This window comes from Epinephelus fuscoguttatus, linkage group LG8, assembly GCF_011397635.1.
Source record: "Epinephelus fuscoguttatus linkage group LG8, E.fuscoguttatus.final_Chr_v1".
In the NCBI taxonomy this organism is placed as follows: Eukaryota; Metazoa; Chordata; class Actinopteri; order Perciformes; family Serranidae; genus Epinephelus; species Epinephelus fuscoguttatus.
Genome location: NC_064759.1, coordinates 30,055,647 through 30,083,197, shown reverse-complemented (window position 1 = coordinate 30,083,197; position 27,551 = coordinate 30,055,647). Strand labels below are relative to the sequence as shown.

Genomic DNA, 27,551 nt, shown 5'->3' with positions numbered 1-27,551 from the left:
CTGTTATCTGCGAGCTAAAGGCTATTCTAGGTGAAACTTCTGCAGTGACTCGCCGTCGGGAATATTCATATTGCTTTGTGTTACAATTCTTTCCCTCTGTCTTTTTTTCTTGATATATGTCCGATTGTTTCCACTGACCTTTTTATCTGGAACAGTTGTTCGCATTAACCTTTTATATGCGTCATGTTTCTTCACTAGTGGCCCAGAAGAGAAACTTCTGTTAGCAGCAGAAAAGGAAAAGAAAGAAACAGAACTGTCATTATTTCAGACATGCCAGCCTACAGGAAATGAAGGGAATGCTCAGAGCCGATACACACACACACACACACACACACACACACACACACACAATTTTTCCATACAAAGTTAACTGTCTCACCTACTGAGTATTATTATTTGATAGATTGATATCGGGGGAGCCTGGTGACAACAGCAGACTCACCAGCTCAGCCCTTAGGTGCAATATCAGTCTGGCTGAAATATAATTGTTTCAGGACTAGTTATTTTTTCAGTGTAATTTCTTCTGTCACAGCAGAGCATTCCTGTCTTTTCTCTCCTCACCTCATCTTGCCTTATCTCTAATTGTGCCTTCCATCCCCTCTCCTGCACCTCTATTTCTTGTGTTTTCTGCCTCTACTAGGCTTTCATCTCCTTCTTTCACCTCTTTCCTCATCCAACCTTTGTCCTTTCTTCTCCTCTCTTTTTCTCCGCTGTTCCTCCTCTGTCTCTTTGTCTTCCTCTTACACTGCCTTACCCTTACACTGTATCTCTTCTCACAGTCCAATGTCCAGCCCATGAGGTGCGTTTTGACTCAACGGGGGTGATCTTGAGTCCAGGCTATCCTGATAATTACCCCAATCTCCAGATGTGCTCCTGGCTGATCAACGTGGAGAAGGGTTACAACGTGACTCTGCACTTTGAGCTCTTCCAGACAGAAAAAGAGTTCGACATCTTGGAAATATATGACGGTGGGTTCCACTGGGGTTTTGGTGTTTGTGTTCTTTGCAAAAAATTTAGTAAGCAGGATACAAAAAATGTTACTAAGTGAAATTATTGATGTGTTAGTCTGGTGTTATGAATCTTAGTGCTTCTTTGTAAAATATTCATACTTTCTTATTCTTTTGGGGGGTTTTTTGCCCAGTGTCTCAGCATTCCTGTTTTGAATATGGCATCTTAGAGCTGAAAGTTTGTGAATGCGAGAGGTGGGAAAATCAAGGCCTTGACAGTTTTTGAAAATAGAGATAAATAGACATGGGTCATTGCTTGGATTTATATATTTTGTATAAAACTAGAAACGAAAATTCTTTTGATGCTGTTTGCTATCACTGTAGCGCAGCACAATTGAAGGGTGTTCACACATCTCTTTTTAATTGTTGTCTGTGAGCTTCTGTAAAGCCTGCTGCTTCGCATTATTAAAGTTATTAAAGTAAATCAGTATTTAGCCTTGATCTGCGTCTCAGTCTATAATGTGATAGGCCCTTGAATTTCAGGAATTTTTACCAACAAATTAAAATGCATGTTCATATCTGTCAACAGTAATGCTTGTTTTTGACATGGATGTTTTTCTGGGAAACTGTGTGTGTTTGTGTGCACGCATGTGTTTCTGTTTGTCTGTCTATTTTTGTTCAGGTCCCAACATCTACAGTCAGAGCCTGGCGTCACTCAGTGGTGACATTGAAACACCCTTCAGCCTGACCACCACAGGCCACCAGCTCCTGTTGCGCTGGTCCTCTGATCACGGCACCAACCGACGGGGCTACCACATCAGATACGTGGGTGAGTATCAAAGTATGTATCCAGTTTATAATCATATTCTCTTTTTATTAGTGCTGTTTTTTTGTCTCTAAACTACAGAAAAGTGATAAAAGTCATGGGTTTACAACTCGAGCATTTCTATTGTAGGCACTGTGTAGAGACACTTCAATTGAACGAGTGAAAACACGACATCGGGGCAAATATTCAGTGAACCTTTGCTGCAGCTACTGCATATTACTATGGATACAATGTAACCCCATGATTTTTATCACAGTGTGCTGTGATTGCTTTGGGGTATTATTTATTGAGTTTTTTATATCAGTTAATTTACAGAAATACTTTGAACAGTTTTAGAAATGGTAATGGTTCACAATAGGAGATGTTTTCACACGCAAAAACCACGAAGTGGGAAGAAAGTCACTGGAAGGCTTCCATGCTGTTTTGCACTCCTTAATTTAAAAAGGTTTTAAATTCTTAATTGGCTCTTTAATAAAGCAAGTGGTGCTAAGCAAGAGCAGCATAGGGAATCTTCTTCCATTTGAAATGCATCAATAATAATGAAAAAAGCACAAAAGACATTTATTTTTCATGTTGTGTCTCTCCATTATATTTAATACACGAGAGTGTTACTGTGAGAGCAAGTCGGTGTGATGAATTTTGTAAAGAAAGCTCCTCCTTGACTTGATTGACTTGAACAGGAACTGACTTAAACCCCAGTGTGTGTCTTTTCGTCTTAAATCCCAGCTATCTCCCAGTCATGCTGATTTGAAGGAATGTTTGACAGTGTTTGTGAAGCACACAGCCCTCCCCTGGATTTTCTGTCCCATAGGCTATTCGGTGCTCGTATTCTGGAAATCAAATTTACCTTTTTTTGTGTTCGATGGGCTGTAAGATGAGGGAAAGGAAGGCTATGGAACAAATAACTGGAGGATGCACCAGTATTGCTTGTGTTAAATCAAATTGAATATGTGTGTGCCCATCGGCCAGGAGAGGAATTGTAATAATGTGATTTTGAGGACTTCCTTTGCTGTGTGGCACACAGCCCGAGTGCTAAATAGATGTGACACTCCTCAGGCATTTTCCCTCATTATCTTTCTGCATTTAAAATGGAGCCTTACTGTGACTAAAATGTTCACCTGAGTCTTTCTCTAGAGGAGCTTTGTTAATGCCTCTCATCCTTTTTCTTTTCTCGGCTTTATTTCTCTTTTTCCTGTTAACATCTGCTTATCTGTTCTGTATTCCCTTTCCTTGACTTCATTCTCACCTTCTCTTCCATTTCTTTCTCCTCTCCCTTGCCTTGCAATTCATCTCGCTCCTCTCCCCTGTTCCCTTTATTCCTTCATCTATTGTAGCAATGTACTGCAGTACCCCAGACTCCCCACAACATGGCTTTGTAGTAAGTCAGACCGGGGGTCATCTTAACAGCATGGTGCGCTGGGCCTGCGACAGGGGGTACAAGCTGATTGGAAAGGGCACAGCTGTGTGCAAGAAGACCACCTATGGCTACTACGCCTGGGACGCACCAGTTCCCGCGTGTCAAGGTGAGCACATCGGCCCTGGCAGCCTTTTATTCTCAACTTCAGCCTGTCTTTTTCCCTGTTCTTCTGGTCACTGCCTCTGCACCCCTATGCTCAGCAGGCAGACAGACAGGCGCTTAAGGCACCCAAGTGTCTCAGCCCAAGCTCCTATGCCTGTGTTGTTAGCAGCTGAACTGAATCCAGCCTGATTGAGAGCCAGCACCCTGTCAGGTGGAAAGGAAACAGAAATCAATCCTCCCTTCTTCTGTCAATTTCCACTTCTTCAAATTACTTTGGCTAACTCGCTATTAGCATGCAGTGTCTGCTGCTGTTGGGTCTCACTCAACTAATTGGGTTCTTTGATGCGCACACGTGAAATGTGTGCATTTACGTGCGCATGATTGCATGCACTAGACACACGCGTGCGCACGCACTCACACAGCAGCAAACAGCAACAGATGGTGTGCTCAATTGCATTTTAGCATGATGCAGTGAAATCAAAATATGTATGTCATGTACTTTAAAATGATTTAAAAACACTTCACACCTGTAATTAATTCTGTCAGTTTGGTAATTGCACATAGCTTTTCCAAAGCACATAAAGCCAACTGTGGCTGCAAATGAACTAATATATTCATACAGATGCTGTCCATCTGCTATCTGCTAGATGGTGGAGATTACATTATGTTATGTTCAATCCTTCACTCTTTCCGATCAATATTATATGATATGTTGAGAAAGTACAGTATATTAATCCATCAGTGTCGCTGATGCACCTCAGAGAACGAGCAATGATCTGAAATCAGGCTCACTGACCTTCTAAGCTTTGATAAGGAATCCACCCTTCTAACGCTGAAACTTTCCATCTGCAGCGGAGAAAAGTGTTTAGTGCTTGTGATTAACATCTGTTAGATTGTGACTTAGCACTAGCAAATGAATGTTGATTGATTCTCTCATGTGGTGGTGAGCGGCAACGTAATGGCTCCGGGCCATGTTGGCAGATTCCTACCTTTGATGTTTCTCACAGTGTGCAGCTACCATTGCTGCTCCATTTTATCATATGTGTGTTTGCATAACTGTTCCCATTTAGCCTGGCCCTGCAGATGTTGGTTTCCCCGCTCGACTCACTCCCTCTGACTTGGCTCTGATGATAAACACCTTGAAACCTACTAGCTTGAGCTTTCAGTCTGGTTTAAGCTCTGAGGCCACAGTAACCCAGATTCACTGTGTGTAGGGGCAAGGACACAGTGCTGTGTGGGAGTGTTTCTATGTGTGAGCGCTTCATAGGAAGAGTTACTCTTTCCTCAATCAGCTGGTCTTCGTTATCAGTGAGTCATTCAACTTGGGCTAGCACAATATAAGATTTTCACTACATGAGTTTCATGGCCAAAAGAATTTGCAATAATGATATTATCACAATATCTATAGAAGATTTAAGATAATAATAATATTTAATGCGTAAAGTGTAACTTTAACTTTGTTTATATTGTGCCTTTTGTCTATTTTTTTTTTTTAAATTACGCTTAAAATACGAGTGTAGGAATATGAAGACGGAGACAAAGTGAGAACAAAAAGAAACCTAAATGATTTAAGAGGTACTGGATTATTACACAAAATTATCATATGTGTATATTAACATGATATCAGAAATTTAATTTCGCAAATATCACGGTTATTGTCAGTATTGGTATATTGTGATAATCCTGTTTTCAAACACCTGCTGACCAAAAAAAAAGAGAGAATAAAATATCATCCCAAGTATCTCCTTAAACTTCATTGACTTAGTTGAATAGCTACTTGTAAAGTCAGTAGGGTAACTTTTCTATATGAAAATATTCTAAAACCTTAGAAGATTTATGAGGACTTTCTGATAACATCCCTCTCTGCTGTGTGCTGGACTACTTCCAATCTGAGGTGGCTGGATACATTATTCCTCAAGGGGCCAGTCCTATATATATAATGCTTTCATGGGTTCCTCTCTCGCAAGTGAGATGTCAAGAGCTGTTTTATGGATTCGGTGGCCTATAATATATATTGTATAAGCATATGACTTGGTTAAGTGTTGACTCGAGACAAGCATTCCAGACTCATTATCATATTAGAAATGCATTGGGTGGGTGGTGAGACTTTGGTTTTCCTTAAATGTTGACTGCAGTGGTAGGCGCATAATTTTTCAATTCAGGAAATGTTGCTCTATTGCAGTGACCCTGTAAGAGACTTTTTTAACTTGTCATAGCATGAAAAGCACAGGTGCAAAGCATTTCGTTAATGATGGCTCAGCTCTATTAAGTCTTCCAGTAAGCCATACCGGTCAGCTAGCATGCTTGATATCAGGGATCAGGCACTGGCTCAACTAAATTGAACGCAGCCATCATTATTGTTAATTATACCTGTGCTGTCTCTGCTGTTACATGTCAGAGTACTGTTAGTGAGGTCTGTTGTCACAATTCTATCAGGGCATCCAGTGTTAGTGTTGACAAATTATTCTTGTTGGATTTTTACCAACTAAAGTTGGAACCATTTGAAAGGGAAATAACAAAGTAACACATAGCTGCTTGTTTCAATTGAAAAACATTTGCTTGTGTACCACAAAGAGGTTGCACATCCAGCACTGGGGGAAGCACATACATGTGTATTTAACACTTGCTCACAAAAATGTGACTGTTAAGTGAATATGTGCCTGCCTGCCTTGCCTGTGTTTACCAGGCGTCTCTCTGCAAATCTCTCTAGTATGTGTCTTGTATTGCGCATAAACACATTTGTTGACAACCGTCCTCTTTGCCGCCTGCAGCTGTGTCATGCGGTGTGCCCAGTGCACCAGTGAACGGAGGTGTGCTCGCTGCTGATTACTCCGTCGGCACACGGGTGACCTACTTCTGCAACAGTGGCTACCGGCTCTCCTCCAAAGAGCTGACGACCACAGTCTGCCAGCCAGACGGCACCTGGAGCAACCACAACAAGATACCCCGATGCATCGGTGAGTGGAGGATGTTGGGGGAGAAGGCAGGGGCATGCAGAGGAGGAGGGGAAGTGATTTAGAGAGATGGGGTAACCACAAGAAGCCATTGCAGCTTTGGGAAAGAGAAGTTGAGAGGTGAGGACAGGAAAGAGTTGTGGAGAAGACACTGATTTTGGAATTTTGACAGCTGTGTTGGAGACATAAAAAAAATCAGAGTTTGAAGAATCCTCCAGAGGAGTTGTGGAATATCAAACAGTTTTAACAAAACACTGCACTGTAATGGAAGGTGTCATGGAATATGGACGGCAGTCCCGACAGAGCTGCGAGTTGTGGTTTCATCACATAAACTAACTTGTTGGGTAGTGATGATAAGCTGGATGGATGAAAGGCAGAAAAATAGTTGAGAGGAAATCTGTAGTTAGTGCTCGGGTGAGTGTTTTACATGCCAGTGCAGCTCCTCCAAGTTTGAAAGTCAGTGTAAAGAGTGATTGACAACATTGTTTACTGTTGAGACCAGTGTTTATTCCCCGCTGCATATGTGTCTCACAGCAAAAGGAGAAAAGTGTTTGTTTTGAAACTCATTTGGTTTTAGAGAGTGCCAATTCATAAACAGCTTTGTTGGGGAAGAACATTTGTATACGGTAACCGCAGAAAGGTTGCTGTTTACGTTTTACATGGATTAGTCTACTCTACTGATTAAGATTTTCCTTTGCAGCTTTTTTATTTCTTCTACACAGCTGGGTTGTCACATATGTTTACGGGTTTTGACTCAGCAGTGTGTGTCCAAGGGATAAGAGAAAAAATTGAAACAGAAGTCAGTCCATTTGGATAATCCAAAACTAACAATGTCCACTCCCCACTGAAGCCCCTCTTCTTTTTTTCTTTGTTTTTTGGCACAGTCATCATGTGCCCTAGTCTCAGCTCCTTCTCTCTGGACCACGGGAAATGGAGGATCGTCAACGGTTCGCACTACGAGTATGGAACTAAAATAATCTTCACCTGCAACCCTGGATACTACAGAGTTGGCCCCGCCCACATTCAGTGCCTGTCCAATGGAGTGTGGAGCTGGAGAAACGAAAGGCCTCGCTGTAGAAGTGAGTGACACATAAAATCACACATCACCCTTGAAAATTTTACTTTTAAAACCAAAAGGATAATGTCTCAAGAAATGAAATCTCCTTTATCTCCATTTTGCCATCGCATTATCATAAAAAATAAAGAATAAATGTGTTTCATTAGCTTCATAGGAAAGATAGAAAAGAAATGAACATATCTCTGTGGCAAAAATGAAATATCTATGTCCTGCCTTGCCTCAGGCACACTTGATTCATAGACTGTAACAATGAAAGACTTGAAGAATGAATACCTTATTCACTTCTCACTTAATCAGCAGCTCGATGATGCACTTTTGTACTTTTTACCCATCCCTGTCTCCATCTAGGTTAGATATTGTTTATTGCAGGAATGGGAAATAAAGGCTTTTCTATGCTGCCATGGGAGCTACTTTTTGAGGAGCAAAAGAGCTGAATAGCCCGTGTAATGGCAAAAGGAGATGCCAGCCAGCATGATGAAAGATGTTGGTACAAAGGCAAACACCATCATTATCCTCCCCATGAAATAGTACAGGTCACTCTTTTATCGCATTAAGGTCGGTAAGATGGGTGTAAATGACTGTGCTCTCCCATTGACTCTGAAGATGTAAGCCAACTTCCATCTTCTTTTCCTTTCTTTCTCACTCACTCTCCTAGTGTCTCATTCTTTTATTCTGTGCCTCCTCTATCTCCTTCCTCTTCTTTTTACAATCTTCTTCATCTTATTGCAGTCATTTCCTGTGGGGATCTGCCCACTCCTCCTAATGGGAAGAAAATTGGGACCCAAACTACCTTTGGAGCATCAGCCATTTTCAGCTGTAACCTTGGCTATGTTTTAACTGGATCTACAGTTAGAGAGTGTCTCCTGTCTGGCCTTTGGAGTGGGACGGAAACTCACTGCCTGGGTAAGCATGGTCTAAATGTCCTCTTTAACTTTATAAAGGACAGCCTTGACCTGGATCAAACACTGCTGGCAATCTGTTCAGACAGGATATGCTTCTTTTTTTTGGTTGGACCAACATGCCCAGAATAGAACCAGATGGGGAAGCAGAGGGTGGCTTTAATTGGTTCTGTTGCCAAGTGTGTATGGCCAATTACTATAAACATTTAGAAATATGTACAGTTTTTGTCGTCTGGTTGTGACATCACGCTGGTACTCACTGCGGCCACTTTCTATTTTCCTTTGGGCTGGCACACATCAGCCTGTTTCACACATTGTCGAGATCATGAGGTAAAAATTGTTGTGCAAATGTGCAATCACTTTTGGCAACTACCTTAGTTGATTGGAGCGTGGTGCTGTACAGTGAAGCCCCCGAGTCAGTGTGATGTGGTGTTTCTAAAATGTTAAATGTGAGAGAGCAGCTTTAGAGCCACAGCTGGCCTGAAACTATGAGACACTTGCCAAGCTGTACCAGCACAATTTCAGCAGTTGTTAAGATATATAAACAAGAAAATATGCTACAGCTTAGCTTACCACAGCTCATCTCAGCTCTGTACTGTGAGAAAATGAGACATACGTAATTACTTGAGCCGCATTCAAACCCACACAGCAGCAGACTGTGACGGTTCCTCTGGCAGATGCGGCAGTCCGTTTTTCAACCCTGTGGCAACAGCACTCCAAGCTCCGCTCAAGATTGGTTCAGTTCATTAAAAGAGGGGCACTTCTCTCTTGTTTAGAAGTATGACTGTCAGGGTTAACATAGCCAGGGACCCCTCGGTGTAGTCGCCTACTTCAGCACTATCTTCATAGAATCTGGCTGCTCTCAACTGGAGTGTGATAATAAAATGCTCGGCTGAGTTTCTGGGTGCACGAGTGAATTAGGGAAATCAGACTCACAGTCAGTGGCAATTTCCCAGGTTTTAAGTGGCAGTGGAAATCTCAGCAAGATTCCGCCTCTCTGAAAGGGATTTATTGTAGCTGAAAGTAATACGATTATGTGCATGAGTGTATTGCACAGATTTTGAGGAGTTTCATATGCGTCCCTCTGTCTACTGTAGATGAGAAATACTCAGTTACCACCATAAGAGAAGCTGAAGTCAGTAGGAATGTAGAAACAATAATTCTGAGATAATGAGCTGAAAAAATGCTTTCCAAATCCAATGTGATTCATGAATACACTAACTAATTTTGTTTGCCAGTGTTATAATTTCAAGACCTTTTAAATCAACACTTTCCTCATTTCATTTTATAATACAGTTGTCAAAATGCAAAGTTATTCAAATGTGATAGCGCAATCAAAATTGTGCTTTTACCCTGCAACTATCGTCTATTAGTTCAGTGGACGCCACTGCAGGCTATTATTCTCAAACATTAGAGAGCTGAACTTAAGCGTTGCACCACATGAATGGTTGACTGATAATTCATTGTGATTTGTAATGGAAAGTGCAACTAGTGCAAGGTTGGACCCTCACAGTTGCCACAACGAAATAGCATTCAGAAAGCAGAGGGTTATTTAAGGAATATTTCACTCACAAAATGATGATTTGTATATCAGTTACTCATCTTGCGTGAAGTTAAATTTGTGAAGAAAACTGTGTTTTACTTTCATGCCTCCACAGTGAACAAACAATCTAAAAACAGAGGAAGTTCTTGATGTTATGGAGTAAAAGAGGGCCACATTTAACAACAGCAAAACCACATCAAAACATCTGTTCTCACACAACCCGGGCAGTTTAATCCAGGTCGTATTTATTCAGTTGTACGCTCAGTACTTCTGAAACACATGCATTTTCTGTGAAACCTTACTATTTAAAACCCCTCTGCAGAAACAGTCTTATGTAAGTATTAATAGTGCGCCTGAGCGAGCGCGTGCATTTGCACTCTACTCTGCACAAGCAGAGTTCAAGTGCGCGCACTTGCCGAGGCGCACTACTCATGTGAGCAACTGTTTTAGTCAAGTTTTTAGTGAAAGTGCATGGGTTTGGGAAGTACTGCGTATACAATAGATAAACGAGACTTGGATTATACTGCATGAGTTAGCCCATGAGTGTAATGTTTTGTTTTAGTTTTGCTGTTGATAAACGTGGATCCCGTTTATGTCAGTTCTTTTTGGTTCTTTTTGGATTCTTCAGTCACTGTGGAGAAGTTTTCTTCACAAATTCAATGTAACAGGGCGAATTATTGACATACAAGTGTTAATTTTGTCAGTGAAGTATTCCTTTACTGCCATACATTATAAGTGGTTCAGGATGTGCTGTCTTTGTTATGTCTCTATTACTAAAATTCTTCTTGTGGAGAAACAGAGATAAACATTAAGCAAACGGAAAGAGTAAAATATGTTTACAATGCTACTATGTAAAGAAAAAACCACCTATGTTGTGGCTACATAACGCACATAAGACAGGCCTTTGAAAGAGGATCAAGATTTAATAGAGCAGAGCAACGCATTTCGCTTACAGCTTTATCAGGCTGTGCACGGGCATTTTTCTGCTTTTGATGTTTACAATGCTGTATTTTTTTTTATTTTTTTTTTACAGCCGGTCACTGTGGTGTTCCAGAACAGATCGTAAATGGGCAGGTGATTGGGGAAAACTTTGGTTATAGAGACACAGTGGTTTACCAGTGCAACCCGGGATTCAGGCTCATTGGCTCCTCAGTTAGGATCTGCCAGCAGGACCACAACTGGTCTGGACAGCTCCCAGTTTGTATCTGTAAGTACTTTAACACCAATTTTGACTGCAAGAGGGATCATGGTGTTTGTGTTATATCTGAGTTTCTCACCATAGACACTACTGTTCAGAAGGAGAAGAGCAAAGAGAGATTGTTGTTTTTCATTCCTGGATTTTAACCTTTTTAAGTAAGCCTTTAATATGAAAATCTGTACAAAAAAAGAAGTCAATCAGAACACGATGATTTAATTGCATTGTTAAAGTAAATCAATTAAAACATACTTAGCATTCTTAGAAATGTAAATGACATTCATAAAGCCTTTCTACAATTCCCTAAGCTTCCTGCTCCTTTAGCTTTAGAAGTGCTGAAGTCAGTAGTTGATACATATCCTCATAATGAGATTCTCCATCTCCTGTTCACCTATTGATGTAATGAGAAATGTGCTGTTTACCCTTTCCCAATCGAGATCATGTCTTGATTCCTAATTACCCCATTGTCCTTTGAGGTTAATTACATGATAATGATATTCCTATGATAGGTGTCACTGTACATCACCTATCGATCATTGTTATTGAATTTTCTCTCTCACTTTCTTATTCTCTCTCTTTCCACACCCTCTGTATCTTTCTCACCCTCCTCCTCCTCACCTTTTCTGTGTATCCTTCCTCTGCTGCCTTTCATCTTCCACGCTCCTCCTTTCTGACACGTCCCTGGGTGATGCGTGTCAACTTCAGCTGTCACATGTGGCCACCCTGGCAGCCCTATCTATGGCCGCACCACAGGCGATGGCTTCAACTACAATGATGTGGTGCGTTTCTCCTGCAACAAAGGCTACACCCTGGAAGGACCCTCTACAGCCCAGTGCCAGGCCAGCCGCCAGTGGAGCCATCAGCCACCGACATGCAGAGGTAAGGTCCAACTGCAGAGGTCCGGCAGAATGGATAAATGATTGGCAGCTGGACTGACTTAAAGTATCAGAAGGACGCAAATGTATCTTGACAGTTGAACTAAAAAGCTTCAAACTGCAGACATTTCCTCAGGTGGCAAGACAGATAGGGATGAAAAGAAAGAATTACTACAAGAATTTGGACGCAGCAGATGCATCATATTGATATGCATCTCATTAACCATCTGCAATGCTTTAATTTCTGGAGAGAGTAGCTCTTAGTGTATAACTACAACTAAAGGTTTGAATGTTTGATAACAGAAGCCACTTCTATCTAATTCTGCTCCTGTGAATCAGGCTAGCCATCAGTGGAGCAGGTAGCTGCCAGCGAGCAGAAGTAGGATCCAGCCAAATTGTTGGAAATGAATGAAATGGCTTTTGCAGGTGCTTTGTGATGGTTCAGGAATCAGAGGCTAGGATGACCACAAGAATTCAGCAGCCAGCAGATGTATTGTGATCATTCAGGAATCAGCAGCCAGTGACCGCCAGCATGCACAGGCATAGACACAGAAGCAGAATGGATAGAGGTAGTGTCCACATATCTATTGATTTGAATGAGAAAAGTCGTTGTGTGTTTGAGAGCAAAGCATTAGGCAGCAACATCTGGAGCCCTTGCCTCAGAGCAAACACAGGGATATAGCAATAACGAGCTTGCAGCAGAATGTATGGAAAGGGGAGAGTAAATGGGGAATTGTCTCTACAACTTTACTGCCAGTTTTTAACCAAGAGGCTTGCTGCAGGAAGAGATTACTTTGAAGGCGAGGAAGCTCAGAGTACATTTAATGGAAGGCATCTTATTGGGAGTGTCAGATGGTGGCTGTGTTTTAGTTGTGTCCAATTTTTGTTTGCCCAGGTTAGGCTCATTAGTGGTGTGTTTCCACTCAGCAGCAATCCAGACATTTTTTGTGTGTGACCACACCAGAGAACTGTTTACTTGTTTGCCAAAAATAATTTTGACAGTTTGATGATATCTTTTTCTGGAGATATTTTCCACTATTTGCATTGTTTTCCCCAAAATAAAATGGAAACAGACAATAGATGTATTGCACATTGTGACGGAAGCTCTATATTTTAACAATGCTTGTTAAAAAAAAAAAAAAAGAGCTTTTCCATATTTGCCTTTGAAAATACTTCTGGCTTTTGACGGATATTTGTTGCAGTGTAACAACCTGGTCAATGTAAGTACATATTATCTTAACTGGCTGTAACATTCTATAAAACAAGGTGACAGATCGATCATTAAAACACAATTATAGATATCATTTCAGTGATATCCATTGTGACTTAAATTGGTCTGCTACCTCTGGATTTAGTCGGCCAAGGCTGAATTTGCTAGACTTTGCCTATTTAAAACTACCTCTCCTCTTGGCGTGAGTTTGTTGGCAGTCAGATGTGAGGAGACACAGTTTTCATTATTGTGAATAGCACCATAGAGACAGACCTGGTAAAAGATCAAAAAAGTAAAACCATTAAACTGTCGTGACTCCCTTTGTCAAAATATGTCTGTGTTCCTGCTAAAATTTTCTCATGGTAAGCCAGCCTTTTCACACATTTGCATTATTGATTTAATTTGATTTTGCTTTGAACTTAATTTCACCCTCCTCCACTTTCAGCTGTCTAAGCCACCTTGTCAGCAGTGTGGTTTTAGAGACTTCAGCTGCTGCTTTAATGGATGCCTGTGAATTTGTGACAATAGATGTGCCTTTGGTTCTTTTAAAATTGCCTTTTGCTTTTGGGCGGAAGCATTAGGTGAAATTTTATTGACAGTGCTTAAATATAGCCTGGACTCACTTGTCTCCTGTCTTTGAAGAATAAACAGAAAAAGCCACTGATCAGGTCATATCAACACTTCTATTATTAACTCACAAGTGAACAAGCTGACAGAGAGCATTTATGTAAATGAGGCTCCAACAAAAGGAGACTACAAACCTTCTACGAGAGAAAAGTCAGATCCCGGCAATGATGCTGGGTGATGTTTAATTAAGCAGATTGCCACATGACTGTTAATATATGTGTTGTCTATCTTTTTAGCACCAGCATAAGCACTGGTTACCCTTTATGGGGTCCACACACATACAGTCATACACACTTATACCTACTGTAACCTCATAAACACAGAAAACAAATAGCTCATCTCACTGAATATGCAGTCTAGTACGGAAGACAAAACTGTCAAACTTTAAACAAGCATTAAGCTCAACACAAAATTATAAATGAGTCAAATTTCCCCAAGGTTTCATAGCAAACTTGATTTTTTTCTTCTTCATACAGATAAATAGTAATTCTTAGTAGGGCTGTCAACGAGTATTCTAAATTCGAATTTAAATTTGAATTTGAAAAAAAAATGGACCTTCGAATGTGAAAATAAATATTCGATTGTGTAGAAAAAAAAAAACACCACTGCGGCTTCGGTCTTTGCGAGTGGGTGTTGGCCTGGGCCACTGCGCTGAACGCACTGCGTAGGCCACACCGCCCGCGGAAGTGCTGCGAAGCGCAGTGCACCGAAATTCTCGCGCGAGTCGGAGCACTTCCGTTCACATCAGACGCACACTTCTCCACGCTGGTCGACAAGCGGTTCTGCTCCCAGCTGTTGTCTCCGTCACCCGGCTTGACACATTCGCTCGCGGCTCACGCAGAAAATAGACCAGACGCCGAAACGATCGCTGCAGGGCGCAAGACGGCCACGGAGCTGGCTTCGCTTTGAGGCTGTTCGCAGCGCTTCCGTGGGCGGTGTGGCCTGACGGGGGGGGGGGCGAGCGAGAGGTCCGTGGTCGTTTATAACGTAATGTTATAGATAATTGTTTTATGTGTTTTAATGTGTAGGTATGTAAATGTTTTCAAAGACGTTTTTGTTGAAATAAAAATACCTACAAGTAGTTATGTTTCCTTGTATTAATACATATACAAATAGGTTTCCTTGTATTAGTTTGCCCTCTTGTGGACATAATGCAAAGAAAAAAAAATCGAATGGTAAGAACCTATGAGTTATTTTTAGAAGGAATATTTGAACATCATTTTTGAGCAATTTTGACAGCCCTAATTCTTAGTAAACATATCCTTGTCTGAATAACCTTAAATTATATATTCATCCATCCTGCAGACTTTGCCTAAAGGTGATAAAGTACATTTTTCATTTTCTACCAAGAGGGATTTCTGCTTTCACCCAAGTTTACATTGTATTTACGAACAACTGAATAATGGTACCTGAAATATTTAGAGATATAGTTTTTCACTTTTTGCCAAGTTTAGATAGAGTTATCCATGACAGAATACAACTTTGCCAGATATCCTTTACTTTATACGTACAGTATACATGACAACAGTAAATATTATTAAGGCAAAGGCATGTATAGAAACATTCGCACATCTGAATGTCGCATAACCTTTACAGCACAGTAACTTCAACATTTGTACAGTGTCATAGTTCAGTTGATAATTACCGCATGCTATATTTAATCTCCTGCTATGCAGTGGTGTGATGTGCAGTATGAACATGTGGTGCCATAGCAACCTTATGGATAGAGGTGATTGTTCATACGGTATTCATAAGATGGGGTTGGCAACGGTGCCAAGAGGTAAATATATTTACTGTGGCTCAAGTAAACACTACTATGTACTGTACACCACTAATTAACTTACATTATCTATTGAGTTGGTGTGTATGAAAAGTTGCCAGAAACAGTTCTGCTAAACATTATTACAGTATGACTGTATACTTATGATAGAGTGTATAGATAAGATGCTGAATCTATTAATAGATTCATATTTTAAGACTCCACTCAAAGCTACAGGAATGCAGGCCTTTCTTTCAGCATTCACTTCAACAAGTAATCATGTGACTGTGCAGTTCCAACAGTAATTTGCCTAAAATAACATTGAAAATGTCTGTTGAGCCTGAAATATCCTTGTAGCAATAAAAATTGATTAAACTGCTGTCAGTATTCTGCTGTCTGTATTCTCCTATTATGATTAAACTAATTAAATGATTCATGATGGCGTAACCGTATTTTTTTTCCCTCTTTTTTTTCATTCAGTGGTAAACTGCACAGATCCGGGTATCCCTGCCAATTCCATCCGGGAGAGTAAGATCGAGCACGGAAACTTTACTTTTGGCAGCGTGGTCTTCTACGACTGCAACCCAGGATATTACCTGTTCGGCTCATCGGTGCTCACCTGCCAGCCGGTGGGCCACTGGGACAAACCTCTACCAGAATGCATCGGTACAGTAGCCAGTTGTAATATTATGTCATCATGTTATTGTATCATTATGTTCAATAACAGTGTTTGTCTGTCTACCAACCCGTGTTCAGTGCATCAACCTGTCCACCTTTCTATCAGTGCATTTATGCAAAAGGTAATTAATTGATATACAAGAGACACAAATAAAAAATTAAGAGAAGTTTCACTCTCGATTGAGTGTCCACAACCTTGTTTGTGTCCTCATTTGCTTCTAGACTTTAAATGGTACAAGTTGCTAAATGCTGTGACTGAGAGCATCTGTGTAATGTTCGATGCCCCAGTGGCTTATGGTTATGTTGCACCGTGCCTAATTGAGAAATGGGGAAACTGTCATAGGGCCAGTTGTTCAGGCTATAGCTAATGTTCCCTCAGAACTAAGTGCTCAGATTCTAACAACAACCATCTATGAATGGTAGGGGTTGTCTGAGGTTGTAATGTTTCCCTCAAACACCTGGCTCATTGTGCACTCTACTTTTGCATGAGGCCACCAACAGTAATGACCTATTTCTAGTGAAATTATCCAAAGTAAACCTCTACATTTTGCACACAGGCTCAGAAAGCACTTCATTTCATGGAAGAGAGATGACGCACAGCGTTTATTTTATCAAATGGAACTGTAATTAAAGAGATACACAGGAGTGTCTGTCTCAAATGTTTATTCACGTCTCCAGGCGTCACAGACTCTTTGTTAAGAAATTAGCTTTGCGATATTACAGAAACTTACTCTGCGTTATGAGACTAAGCTGATTAAATGACAGCACCCACGGACATGTAAAGGTCAAACGAATAATAAAGTAGCGCAGAAAGTGATGCACCAAATTAGATTTTAGTCTGGAAAATAATCTAGTGAGCATTTTATGAAGTGCATATGCAATATTACATCAAATTATTCTTTTCGTGAAAAATGGTTGTGACAGTGGAGTAGTTCTGAGCAAGCAGATGATTTCTGTTTCAATTTTTAAGGCACAGTAGTCGTCTTAAATGGTCTTATCTTTTGACACAAACTTGTGTGTGTAGTTACAGATTCAAAGTTTACAGCAGTGTAGATTAACATGCTGTTGGACAAGTTGTTTTGGAAGAATTTCTTAATGAAGCAGTAAGCTATGTGATGTTATGTATGTTACCATTTCACCAAACCATTTATTAGCAGTAGAGGACAGTGGGTTGTTTCACCAGTATCAGTGTCAGTGGTGACTTTGTTGAAGCATGCAACACTGATCCATCCATCCATCCATTCACTCACTCATCCATCGATGATCATCATTCCTCTCACTCTCTGTCATGCAGAGGTGGAATGCGGTCACCCAGGCTCACCTCCCTACGGAGTAATGAGCGGAGAGAAGTCTACCTTTGGCTCCACGGTGCGCTATTCCTGCACTGGAGATCGCCAGCTCATAGGAGACTCATCACTCACCTGTCAACTGAACGGACACTGGAGTGGCCCACTGCCCCACTGCTCAGGTACACTAACACAAATATAGTCATGCACATAAACAAGCATTCCTGCGCCCATTGACACGATGAAACCAAAGTCTCTCTTTCACTCTGTCAGTGTCATATTAGTGACTAGTAGCTGTTCAATTTGTAAAGTAGAGTATCCTTTCATTTTAACTTGTGCTTCCTACACAGGGCTTCTCTAAATGGATGGCAAGAGTTGTTTTCACCCAAACATATTAAAACATATTTTCCCACCTACCTCCAGTGATATCGGGCCACACAGATAGTTTTATTTCTATTTGCCCAGGCTTTGAGATATCTGTGTCTACGATTACTGCCATCACCCCAGTACCATAGAGTTTAATGGAATTCCATTTGTGGTGTTCAGAGCATTAAAAATTGACTTTTAAAAAATTCAGCAGCAACATCTTTTTTTTCTTTCAGAAACAATGCCTCTAATATTCCACAGAGCACACTGTCAACAGTTTTCATAAGCACTTTTTCTTTGTGAGAAAGTAGTTCCAATTAAAACAGTTTTCAGCAGTATCTTTGGATTATGCAGACTCATTAGGACACGCATCCTGTGAAATTGTTTAAAAGTTCTCTATAGAACATTCAGAACATTGATATACTGTAGTAACAAACCACTATTTGCTATGTAAGGGGCCGTACACATGCCGCGTCTTTTACCGCCTGGAAAACACAAAATCGGGTGCTGGGTGCTACTCTTGTGCCTGTTCTGTGCCGGCTTTCAAGAGCGCAGTGGCACGTTGCATCCGAGGTTGCTTAGCAACCTTAACAAGCACCGTATCATAGTCCATTTACCTGAAATCCAAAACCTGAGTGCAGAGCTGATCTTCTTCCAGGTACTGTTTGTGTGTAGGCCTATTGTCCATGGGACAGATGAAAAGCTCTGGCAGCTCTGCACTAAAATGAACAACTTCTCCTCCTTATTTACCACAGAATGGTCTTTACTGAATAAGGGAAAGATATCTGCCGGCTGTGATTGGTTGGTCCTTTTCACATGACATGCAGCACACGCTGCTGCGTTCCAAAAGTTGAACTCTGTTTAATTCAGTGCGCAGCCGTGGATCCCTGACAAATGGGTGCTTGGGAATGTGTGCGCATCCTGACGGCATCTCTCTGGAGTTTGAGCGCCACTGCCGCGCTTCTGCATTAAAAACAAAAAATTTGAGGCCGCAAAAATGTGGCATGTGTAGGGCCCCTAAAGAGGCACTGTAGTAATGGAGTCCTGAGCAGAGCACTCTTCCTTGGTGTGCATGTAATCTGAGCTTCTCTGTTCGCTGTTATGGTAGACAGTTTGGTACTGCGTGCATGTTAGTGCATGTGAGTCCTTTGTGTATATCCCACTGGCTAGCTAATTGCAACAACTCACACTGCTCTTGTACTGCTGTTACCACTGATAACAGCAACACAGGTGTAGTGTCACACAGGTAGCTCTGTCAGCACTGTTGCCGTTGTTAGCACTGTTCACACTGTTAGCACCTTTAGCTACTAGCCGGCTTAGACATCTGCATGTTGAGGACCGTGTGCAAACAATTCTGGTTCAGACTCTGATTCATAGAAGTCTATACAGCTGCTTTAAATGTCATTTTTCAATGCTGAACCCACCACAAACAAAATTCATTATATTAGAGCCAGTCAAACCTGTATTAGTGCCAGAAATGTTCTTAAAAATATATCTCACCACCTGAGTTAATTAAATCAAAACTATCTGCGTGGTTGGATAGTAAGCACAACACCACAGTAGTGTAGTACCAGGGAGTCTTGGCATTAATGGGATATTTGGTTCGCGCCTGTGTGAAATTCAGAGTAGACACACATGATTGTTATCAGCCAACTGAGCCAATTTACTGCCCTTGAACTAGAACCCCCTGGAGCTCTTACAGGATTATTTAAATTGTACCTTCATGCCAAAATATTTGACCATTATTTTCCACAAATTCAAAAGCAGTTTCAGCATTTCAGGCACTCTTGTGGTTGACTTGGTGTGTCTGCATGTGACTGATAAATGTTTGATTAAGTACAATAATGGTGGACCAGTATCAAATAAGCCTTAACCAGCAGTCCTCTTCAATTCAGTGATTGAAAGTTTTGACTTTACACCTCAAACAATCAAACCAGTGAGAGATATCAGTCCTGACATGGCCTAAATGCAGACTCTGGCAAAGTAAAGTTTTAACAGTGTTCAGTACATTTAGCTGCAGACTCTTCTCTTGACATTTTCTGAAAACCTGAAAGAAAGTGTGTCTTAGAGTGTATGTCTGCAGATCTACAAACTTCCCCCCTCAATCCCCACTGTGCTCTTCCCTCCCATCACACTTAAGCATTCCTGACCATTTAAGTGGATTCTCTTTATAGAATGTTCACTTGGTTTGTTCAACTCACTGACCCAGACGTAATGTTTGTAAGCAGACTTGTATGACGGTGTTTTTTCCTTCTTCTTTAAATGGGAGTGCAAACTCTCTCACCTGCAGTATTTTTGTATTTACTGAGACAGTTGGAAAGTAGGAAGGCAGTAGTTTAGGATATTAAGGAGATGCACATGATTGCAGAGGCTCAACTGTTTCTTCCAGTCGATGAATCATAACATTTTTATCCCCTCCAGATCATGCATTTGGTCATATGCACTCTTGTGTGAAATGTGTATGTGTATATAAGTATGTGTATCCTTCTGTCCACAGCTAATTTCACAAACTTCAGGACCAGTAAGCATCATTATCTGTGCGCATTCATGACTGTATGTTGAAGGATCTCTTGTGGTTGTGGTGATTCACAATTGTTGAAGAGTTTCCCAGACATTGTCTCGGCTAAAAACAACAAGCCATACCTATTTGCAGGACACAATTTGGTTTTTGGCGTGGCTCAGAAACACACAGACACCCATAGAAAAATTTGGTCTCTTTTTAAACCAGAGAATCCACAGATTAATTCTATTCCTGATATGTTATGATTCACTGATGTAAGGCACGATACGAGATGAATAAATCCCCATTTTTTTTATCTTTGCCACCATCTTGACTGTAAGGGAGCCAGAAGCGACAGTCCCGCTGGCTGCAGGTGCAGCCCGGTTTTGTTTTGTCTGCTGCACGGCATCATAACACACAAGGAGGGTTTCAGAAGAGGAGCATTTCGCGCACCTGATTTTGTAGATTTGGTGATTTTTTTTTTTCTTGACATTTGTGCTTCTACCTTAACAAAGTAAACAGGCTATGTAGTTAGTTTTTTGTCTGTTTTTGTTGTGTTTATTGTTGTTATTTCCTACTTTTTTGTGTAAAGTTAATACCGTTCAAGTCCAGTTATAAACGACACGCATCAAAGATTTCTGGCTGTGTTTTACTCATTATAAATACATTTCTCATGATTATATTGTATCTATCTTCTGAAACATGCTGCAGCGCAATTGCTGAAATTACAAGAACTGTCTAGAGGGGCCGCAATCAACCTGGGCAGCTACCTGCGGTGATCTGCACGCTACTAAGGGCACTTTTCTAGTTGTTCCTAGTTTTGCAAATTGAGTATTTCTCATTGTTTGCGCCTGCATAATTATCTGCTGTGTACAGCCTAATAGCTGTTTTTGGCCTGAAATTATAGCCACAGAATCTAACAAAGCATGTAATTTTAATGCTTATGGCCGAAAGAATGAGCATTGCAAGGTTTTTTTTTTCTTCAGCCTCATCTTTAAAAGCAATTTGGCATCTGTTATTGAGATGATTTGATCAGCACCCTGCTGTTATGACAAACGAGCCTTTTGGAAAGTGATGATTTTCAATTTTGTGTTATATTTTATTTCATCACTCACTCTGAGCTGTGTATCACCAACATGCTCTCTACTGCCTGTTTGCTGGAAGAAACCCAGCCAATAAACTCTGCAAAAAAAAAAAAAAAAAAAACATTTATTACCAAACTAGATTCAGTGCTTTTAATTTAACTTGTCCAAAACCTAATCTGCGTCAACTCATCACTTGAAAAGTGAGATAAGTAAAGCCAACATGAATCTGTTCCCAAGTATTTAAATTGTCAAAGAGCAATCGCTGTTTAGAGAGTAAACCCCTGCAGAGGAATTTGTGCAGCAGAATAAGAGTCCTGGGTCAGTGACCAAAGGATTTAATCATTATAAATGATGCTGTGACTTACCAGGCTAAAGAATAGGATGTGCTGAGGTGAGCTATAGCACATAATACAAAGTATGATTACATGTAATCAGATCACAAAAATGCAACTTCAGTTTATTTTGTAGTGAGGCAACAGCCATCCCATAATAGATGCCACTAGGAAAATAGATTGCATTGGATATTTTTTTAAACACTAAAAGGAGATCAGTGGCAGCTTTGTTTTGATCTTATTTTATGACCCAAGGCCCAACCAGTTATTTTATATTTATGTCACAGCGAGGACCTAAATAATATCGATATTGACGTTGGTTATAGATGATGGTAATTAAAAGTGCAAAAGCATTGTCCTCACATTGTCACACAGGATTACACTGCATCAGTGCTTCTAATTAACTATGAAATTAGCAACTTATAATGGAAATAAGACACCTTTGTAGATCAGTTGTTCATCACTAAGAGGCTTGATGAATTCAGACCCATGGCAGTAAACATCTGTTACAGCTGTTTGGCAAAAATTAGAACCACAACACAGCTGGAACTGAGTTGTTGCTTACAGGAACTAAAGTTGTGATGCAGCAAATGCCCGGAGAGTTTTAAATTAGTGTGAGTGTACATTTTAACACCTAGTTTTCACAGGCACATTAGCAAAACCTTCTGAGGTGATGCAATTAGCACTGCAGAGTTAGCACAATAAATGAGCTAACTGAAAGTGTTAATGTATATTTAAGTGTTTCTGTGTGTTGATGCTTCTGCAATGATTTTAAAGTTTATTTGCAGAAAGAGCAGTAGAGAGCTTTATCTGCAGTACTAGAAATTATTTAAATGGCACATTTGTATTCTCAGAGAGTGTTCATCACCAACAGCAACAAAATAATTTGGGCTATGAATTCCTCAGAAGTCCGGCCCAGCATCAGCAACAGTTCTCATCTGTGTATCCATTCATGCATCTATCCTTCCTCTCATCTGTCCTCCTTTGTTAATTAGTAAGAGGGGGCTTAAAACTGCTTGCGAAGCCATTCCCCTTTTGTCCTCGTCTGTTGCACGGCTGAGTTGAAGGCCTTATTATTTCCTCACAAAGGGAGCCTGGTGAACGGACATTAACTCAGATTCAAACCAAATCCACCACCATCCCAATTAGAGAGATTATAGCTGTCACAGTGCATGCCGAGCCGGGCTGCCTCACCTAACCGAAGGAGACTAATGAAGTACCGACAGCTGCTGTGAGACATACACACACATATATGCACACACATGGGGCAACAAATAAATGCATACTTACATACATACTTAAAATGCGCTTGTAAAGACAAGTGTATGCAAGTGCATGCACAGACAGACAGGGAGACACATCGACACTCACATCGAGTGCTCGCTCTCTCTCGCTCTCTCTCTCTCTCTCTCTCTCTCTCTCTCTCTCTCTCACTCACTCACTCACTCACTCACTCACTCACTCACACACACACACACACACACACACACACACACACACACATATGCAGTACAAAGGTAGGCAATGGTACACATATTTGCACACACTCATTGCTAACCAGAGCCACACACAAACTAATCATCTCCAGCTGTGAGCTCCTGACCTGACAAATCCAGTTTGCGCACATGTGAGCAGTGGGATGCGTGTAGAAGATATGAGCTTGGTGTTTGTGCAGTAAGGCTTTGTCAACAAGTCCAGTATTACTGCAGCTGTTTGCTGCTCTGTAGACAGAGAGCGGCAGCCAACAAATGATGCACAGGGTGTGTGCATAGCTCAAGAAACAGGATCTCACAGCCAATAAAGCACATATCCTTCACGAAGAGACAACACGTCCTGAACTGTACAGACGACCACAGTGATCTATCTGTGTGTCCATCTATAATCTCTTTCTGTGATTTATGTCCTTTTCTTCATCTGCTGGTTTAATTTCTGTTCATTAAGGGAAGCTGCAGTGGAAGTGGTGTATGGTATCACTTGCTTTTTTCCCCCCTTTTCTCTACCAAGAATCACCCTACCCCTAGACTCCAATCTGACTCACACACCACTCAGATTTGCTTGCTGTTCATCACATCAAATGTTCAGTAGTTATGACACTACCCTGACTCCATACCTGTCATCTCTCTCATTTCCTATGGCTTAGATAGAGAACATGTCCCATTTTATTCACCCACAGATGACAGCCCTAGTGGGGACATGAGAAGAGAATTAACAAGAGACAAAGCATCTTTTTATATGACTCGATTTATAGATGTGCAAGACAGGTGGTGCAAGACACTGAAAGCACTGTATGTTCCTCCACAGAACAAAAGACAGGAGAGATAATTCAGGATAATGAAAACGCATTTAGCTCCAGAGGTCAAGCTGTATTCATCATTTCTCATAACCACAGCTGGTTGCCTTTTAATGCTAGCCCCGCTGTTTTTTATGGACAGAAAGCTCCTGGTGTCAAAGCAGTGAAAGGTATTGGTCCTCCAGGTTGTTGGCACAGTGACAACTGCTCATTGGTGCATTGTGTGTTTTTATAGCTACTTCCTGGAGGACTCAAAAGATGTACAGTTTGAGTCTTAGTCCTCTCTGTATTGTCCCTCTGCTTGACAGACAGGAACACTGCGTTGTAATTCACTGACATACCAACTTAAAAGGACTTGTCTGTGAATGCACACAAAGACAGTTAAAGTGGAAGGCATCTTTAGTTTCTTGTTTACATTGCTTCTTGTCTGTTATCTCCCATTGCAGGCGACTCGGCAGGCACCTGTGGGGATCCTGGCACACCTGCCCATGCCAGCAGGGAGACAGGAAACTTCAAAGTGCGCAGCAAGGTGCGCTTCACCTGTGCGGTGGGACATACACTTTATGGGTCGGCAGAGAGGATCTGCTTTCCCAATGGGACCTGGTCCGGAAGACAGCCATTCTGCAAACGTAAGGGGAATCTTTCAGATGTCTTTGTGATGTTACGCTTGAAACAGTAGGAGAGAAGAGCATAGGAGTCATAAAAAAGGATAATAAACATATACTTCTTCACACACACGGGTCAACATACACAATGAAACTCACAGTTACACAAAGAGATACAAAGTAACACAGGGGCTTTTTAGTACTGACTCAAAAGTGGCCGTAACACTGAATATTAAAAACTGTCAAATACCAAAAGTTGCAGCTTGGTCAGGATTCTAGTTTTGCTTGCTTATTGTTTGTATTGACATTCACTATTTTAAACCCAACTTTTATGGAACGTTATTTAGGCAAAGTTCTTGTATGACTGCTTTGTTGTAAACTGGCGGTATGCAGTGTAAAAGAAAGGAAGGGTGGATCCAGTGCTTAAGAGGCTTAAACACTGATGAATTTGATAAGTCCATTTATTTTGTTCAATTTGTTTTGTGTACTCCTCAAAATACGCTATCAAAAAAGTATTGTTTTGATCTACTACCAAAACCCGCGTCAGCTGCAATATTGATCGATTTCAAAAAGTAACCAGACTTGGCTTACACACAAAAACATTGTATGCAACACATGGGCAGCACGACAGCAGGGATGTGCATGGAGTGTACAGATAGGTGCTCATGTGCATCCACACCTACACACACAAATGATTGCAAAAGCTCACAAACACAGTACTGCACCAGATGGATAAGTATCTCTCTGCTGCAGTCTGGTATTTCCTGCCAGCACATGGTGCTGTGACTAGCTTCCAGATTGCAACCAAAAAATTCATTAATTCTAGACACCTAAAGCCAAGTTCTTTTTGGATTGTGATAAATGAATGATTGTGGATTTTGAAGATATTAGTTCACAGAAAGGCAGCTCTACATCTTGCATAAATTACCCCCAGGGGTCAACCGGATATTGAGGCAAATGTTTGACTGCTTCTGTTCTCTTCCACTTACTGTCCGCCAGGTTGGCACAGAGCTAGTGTCATTTTTAATATGATAGGCCAATGTACAGGCTCTCTGAACTACCGTCTGTGTTTCAGCCTTTTATTCCAACTCTCTTGTTTCTCCCTCTTTTGCTTTCTATCTCTTTCTTCTCTCTGTGTCTATCATTTGTTCCCCTGATGTCAGCCTTTTTCTCTTGCTTCTCCCCTGATTTCTCTCTGTCTTAATCTTGTTGTCTGGCTGTCTCTCCATCCCTGTCCACTCCTCCATCTGTCCCTTCTCTGTCTCCCCCTCTCTTTATTGCTCAGCCTCACCCTCCCTCCCCTCCTTTTACCCAACATCTCTCTCCCACTACCTTTTTATCTCTCCATCTCCCCACTGAACTCCTGATTTAAAGATTGTTTTAGCCATCCCTCTACCTCAAGAGGGAGGGGGCAGGAATTCACTGAAGCCTGAATGAGTTTCAGTGCTGTCTGTCTGTGATCTAAAGCCCTGTCTACTGTTAAAGCCCATCCATCCGTTATCCACAACCTTTTACAGTCTCTGGAAAACAGTCACTGTGGATATTCAGCTTAATATCCATCTCACAATACCATCAAGGTCTGTTTTGTGTGTCTGTCATCATGTCTGTAATGAATTATTAAGAGAGGATTCAAAGACGCTACCATACTTTATTTCAGAGGTGGGCCTAGACAAGTATTCTTTGGGTGGCATGGCGACTCTAAGGGGTTGCCAGTATAATAACAAATAATAATACATATCAATACTTTTGCTTGGAAAATCCACCAAATAAAGATATTTTAACTCAAACACATCGATTTGTTGTGAAACAAGAGTAAATCATTGAATAGAAATACCAAAGGGTGGCACTGGAAATAAATAAATAGTTTCATTTTCATGTCTTCAGACATATTTTCAGTGAAAAGCATGGGCTCATGTTTTTATTCAACATAAGCCCATCACATAGCCTAAAATGCATTATATGCGTTAGCATTTTTCTGATAATTTTAATTTCTTCATAGATGAATAGTAAGTTTTGCCTCAGTTCTTCTCTGTATGCTGATTTGACTGCTGTTGTCATCTTCCTTCTCGTTGTCATTGTGTCGCAGGTGAAGTCACAAACAGTTCATGTTGGTGGAGGGACAATCTCTCAACCAATATTACTGGTTTGACAATAAGCCTCTGGGGGTAACAGCCAATATTTTGGGTAATCCAGTGTAGCAAGTTACCAAGACTTCCTCTTCCATGTGTAGGTCATATTGGCTTATCTCTTAAAACAGATATGAATGCAGATACATTTTTTGAAAAAGGTTACATAAAGTTGAATTATGGTGAGATGGGTTTTAAGATTGTATTTTGGCCACCTCATTTGTTCTTCACTTGTACCGATTACTTGCAACTCAAACATGATCGATTAATACTACTCAAACTTGACTAAAAATGGAAACCAGACCACTTACAATACCAAAATCTTGATATGTCGCCTACTAGGGATGCATCGATTTATTGGCCGCACATATCCGCAGACATTCTCCTTATTAACTTTCAGCCTATTGGCAAACAAGATGACATTCACTGATAGCAGTGGCCGATGCTTTTCTGTTGTGTCATATCAATATTTCACAGGCTAAAAAGCAGGGCTCAAGACAAATGACCACAAACTTAAAATAATGAGCATGTGTAAGAAAAATACGACGACTGTTTGACAAATGAGCTCTGTGATCTGATGTGTGGAGAGATGGCTAGTAGCAGCCTGTGTCCGATCCTCCAGGGGACAATTGACAATGTGTTTAAGATACAGGCATCTTCCCTGGGACGCCCTCCGGACAAAAGGATGCAGTAAACTCACTACTGTCACATCAAAGGATGCACGCATTTGTTTCCCTGATAATGTGAACAAGGAATCTGTGTTAAATTCAGCAGGAAGAGAGCTACTTAGCATTAGCTCTAATCAGCCAGTTGCCACACCTAACAGCTCATGGAGATTGCACTGAGTCACA

General features: G+C 40.9%; 1 protein-coding gene across 2 annotated transcripts in view; it reads left to right on the top strand.

Moving 5' to 3' along the window:
- The window catches only part of LOC125892989 (CUB and sushi domain-containing protein 3-like), a 264,617-nt gene that overhangs the window by 193,209 nt on the left and 43,857 nt on the right, over window positions 1-27,551 (top strand). The window contains exons 47-57 of one of the 2 annotated variants that reach the window (XM_049583381.1): window positions 780-968; window positions 1,630-1,776; window positions 3,108-3,296; window positions 6,064-6,249; window positions 7,131-7,325; window positions 8,054-8,227; window positions 10,800-10,973; window positions 11,667-11,840; window positions 15,913-16,098; window positions 17,405-17,578; window positions 24,416-24,598. In XM_049583381.1, the coding sequence (XP_049439338.1) occupies window positions 780-968; window positions 1,630-1,776; window positions 3,108-3,296; window positions 6,064-6,249; window positions 7,131-7,325; window positions 8,054-8,227; window positions 10,800-10,973; window positions 11,667-11,840; window positions 15,913-16,098; window positions 17,405-17,578; window positions 24,416-24,598 (1,971 nt within the window). Of the gene's footprint in view, window positions 1-779; window positions 969-1,629; window positions 1,789-3,107; window positions 3,297-6,063; window positions 6,250-7,130; window positions 7,326-8,053; window positions 8,228-10,799; window positions 10,974-11,666; window positions 11,841-15,912; window positions 16,099-17,404; window positions 17,579-24,415; window positions 24,599-27,551 lie in introns of both variants that reach the window. The other variant, XM_049583380.1, reaches the window with a different exon arrangement.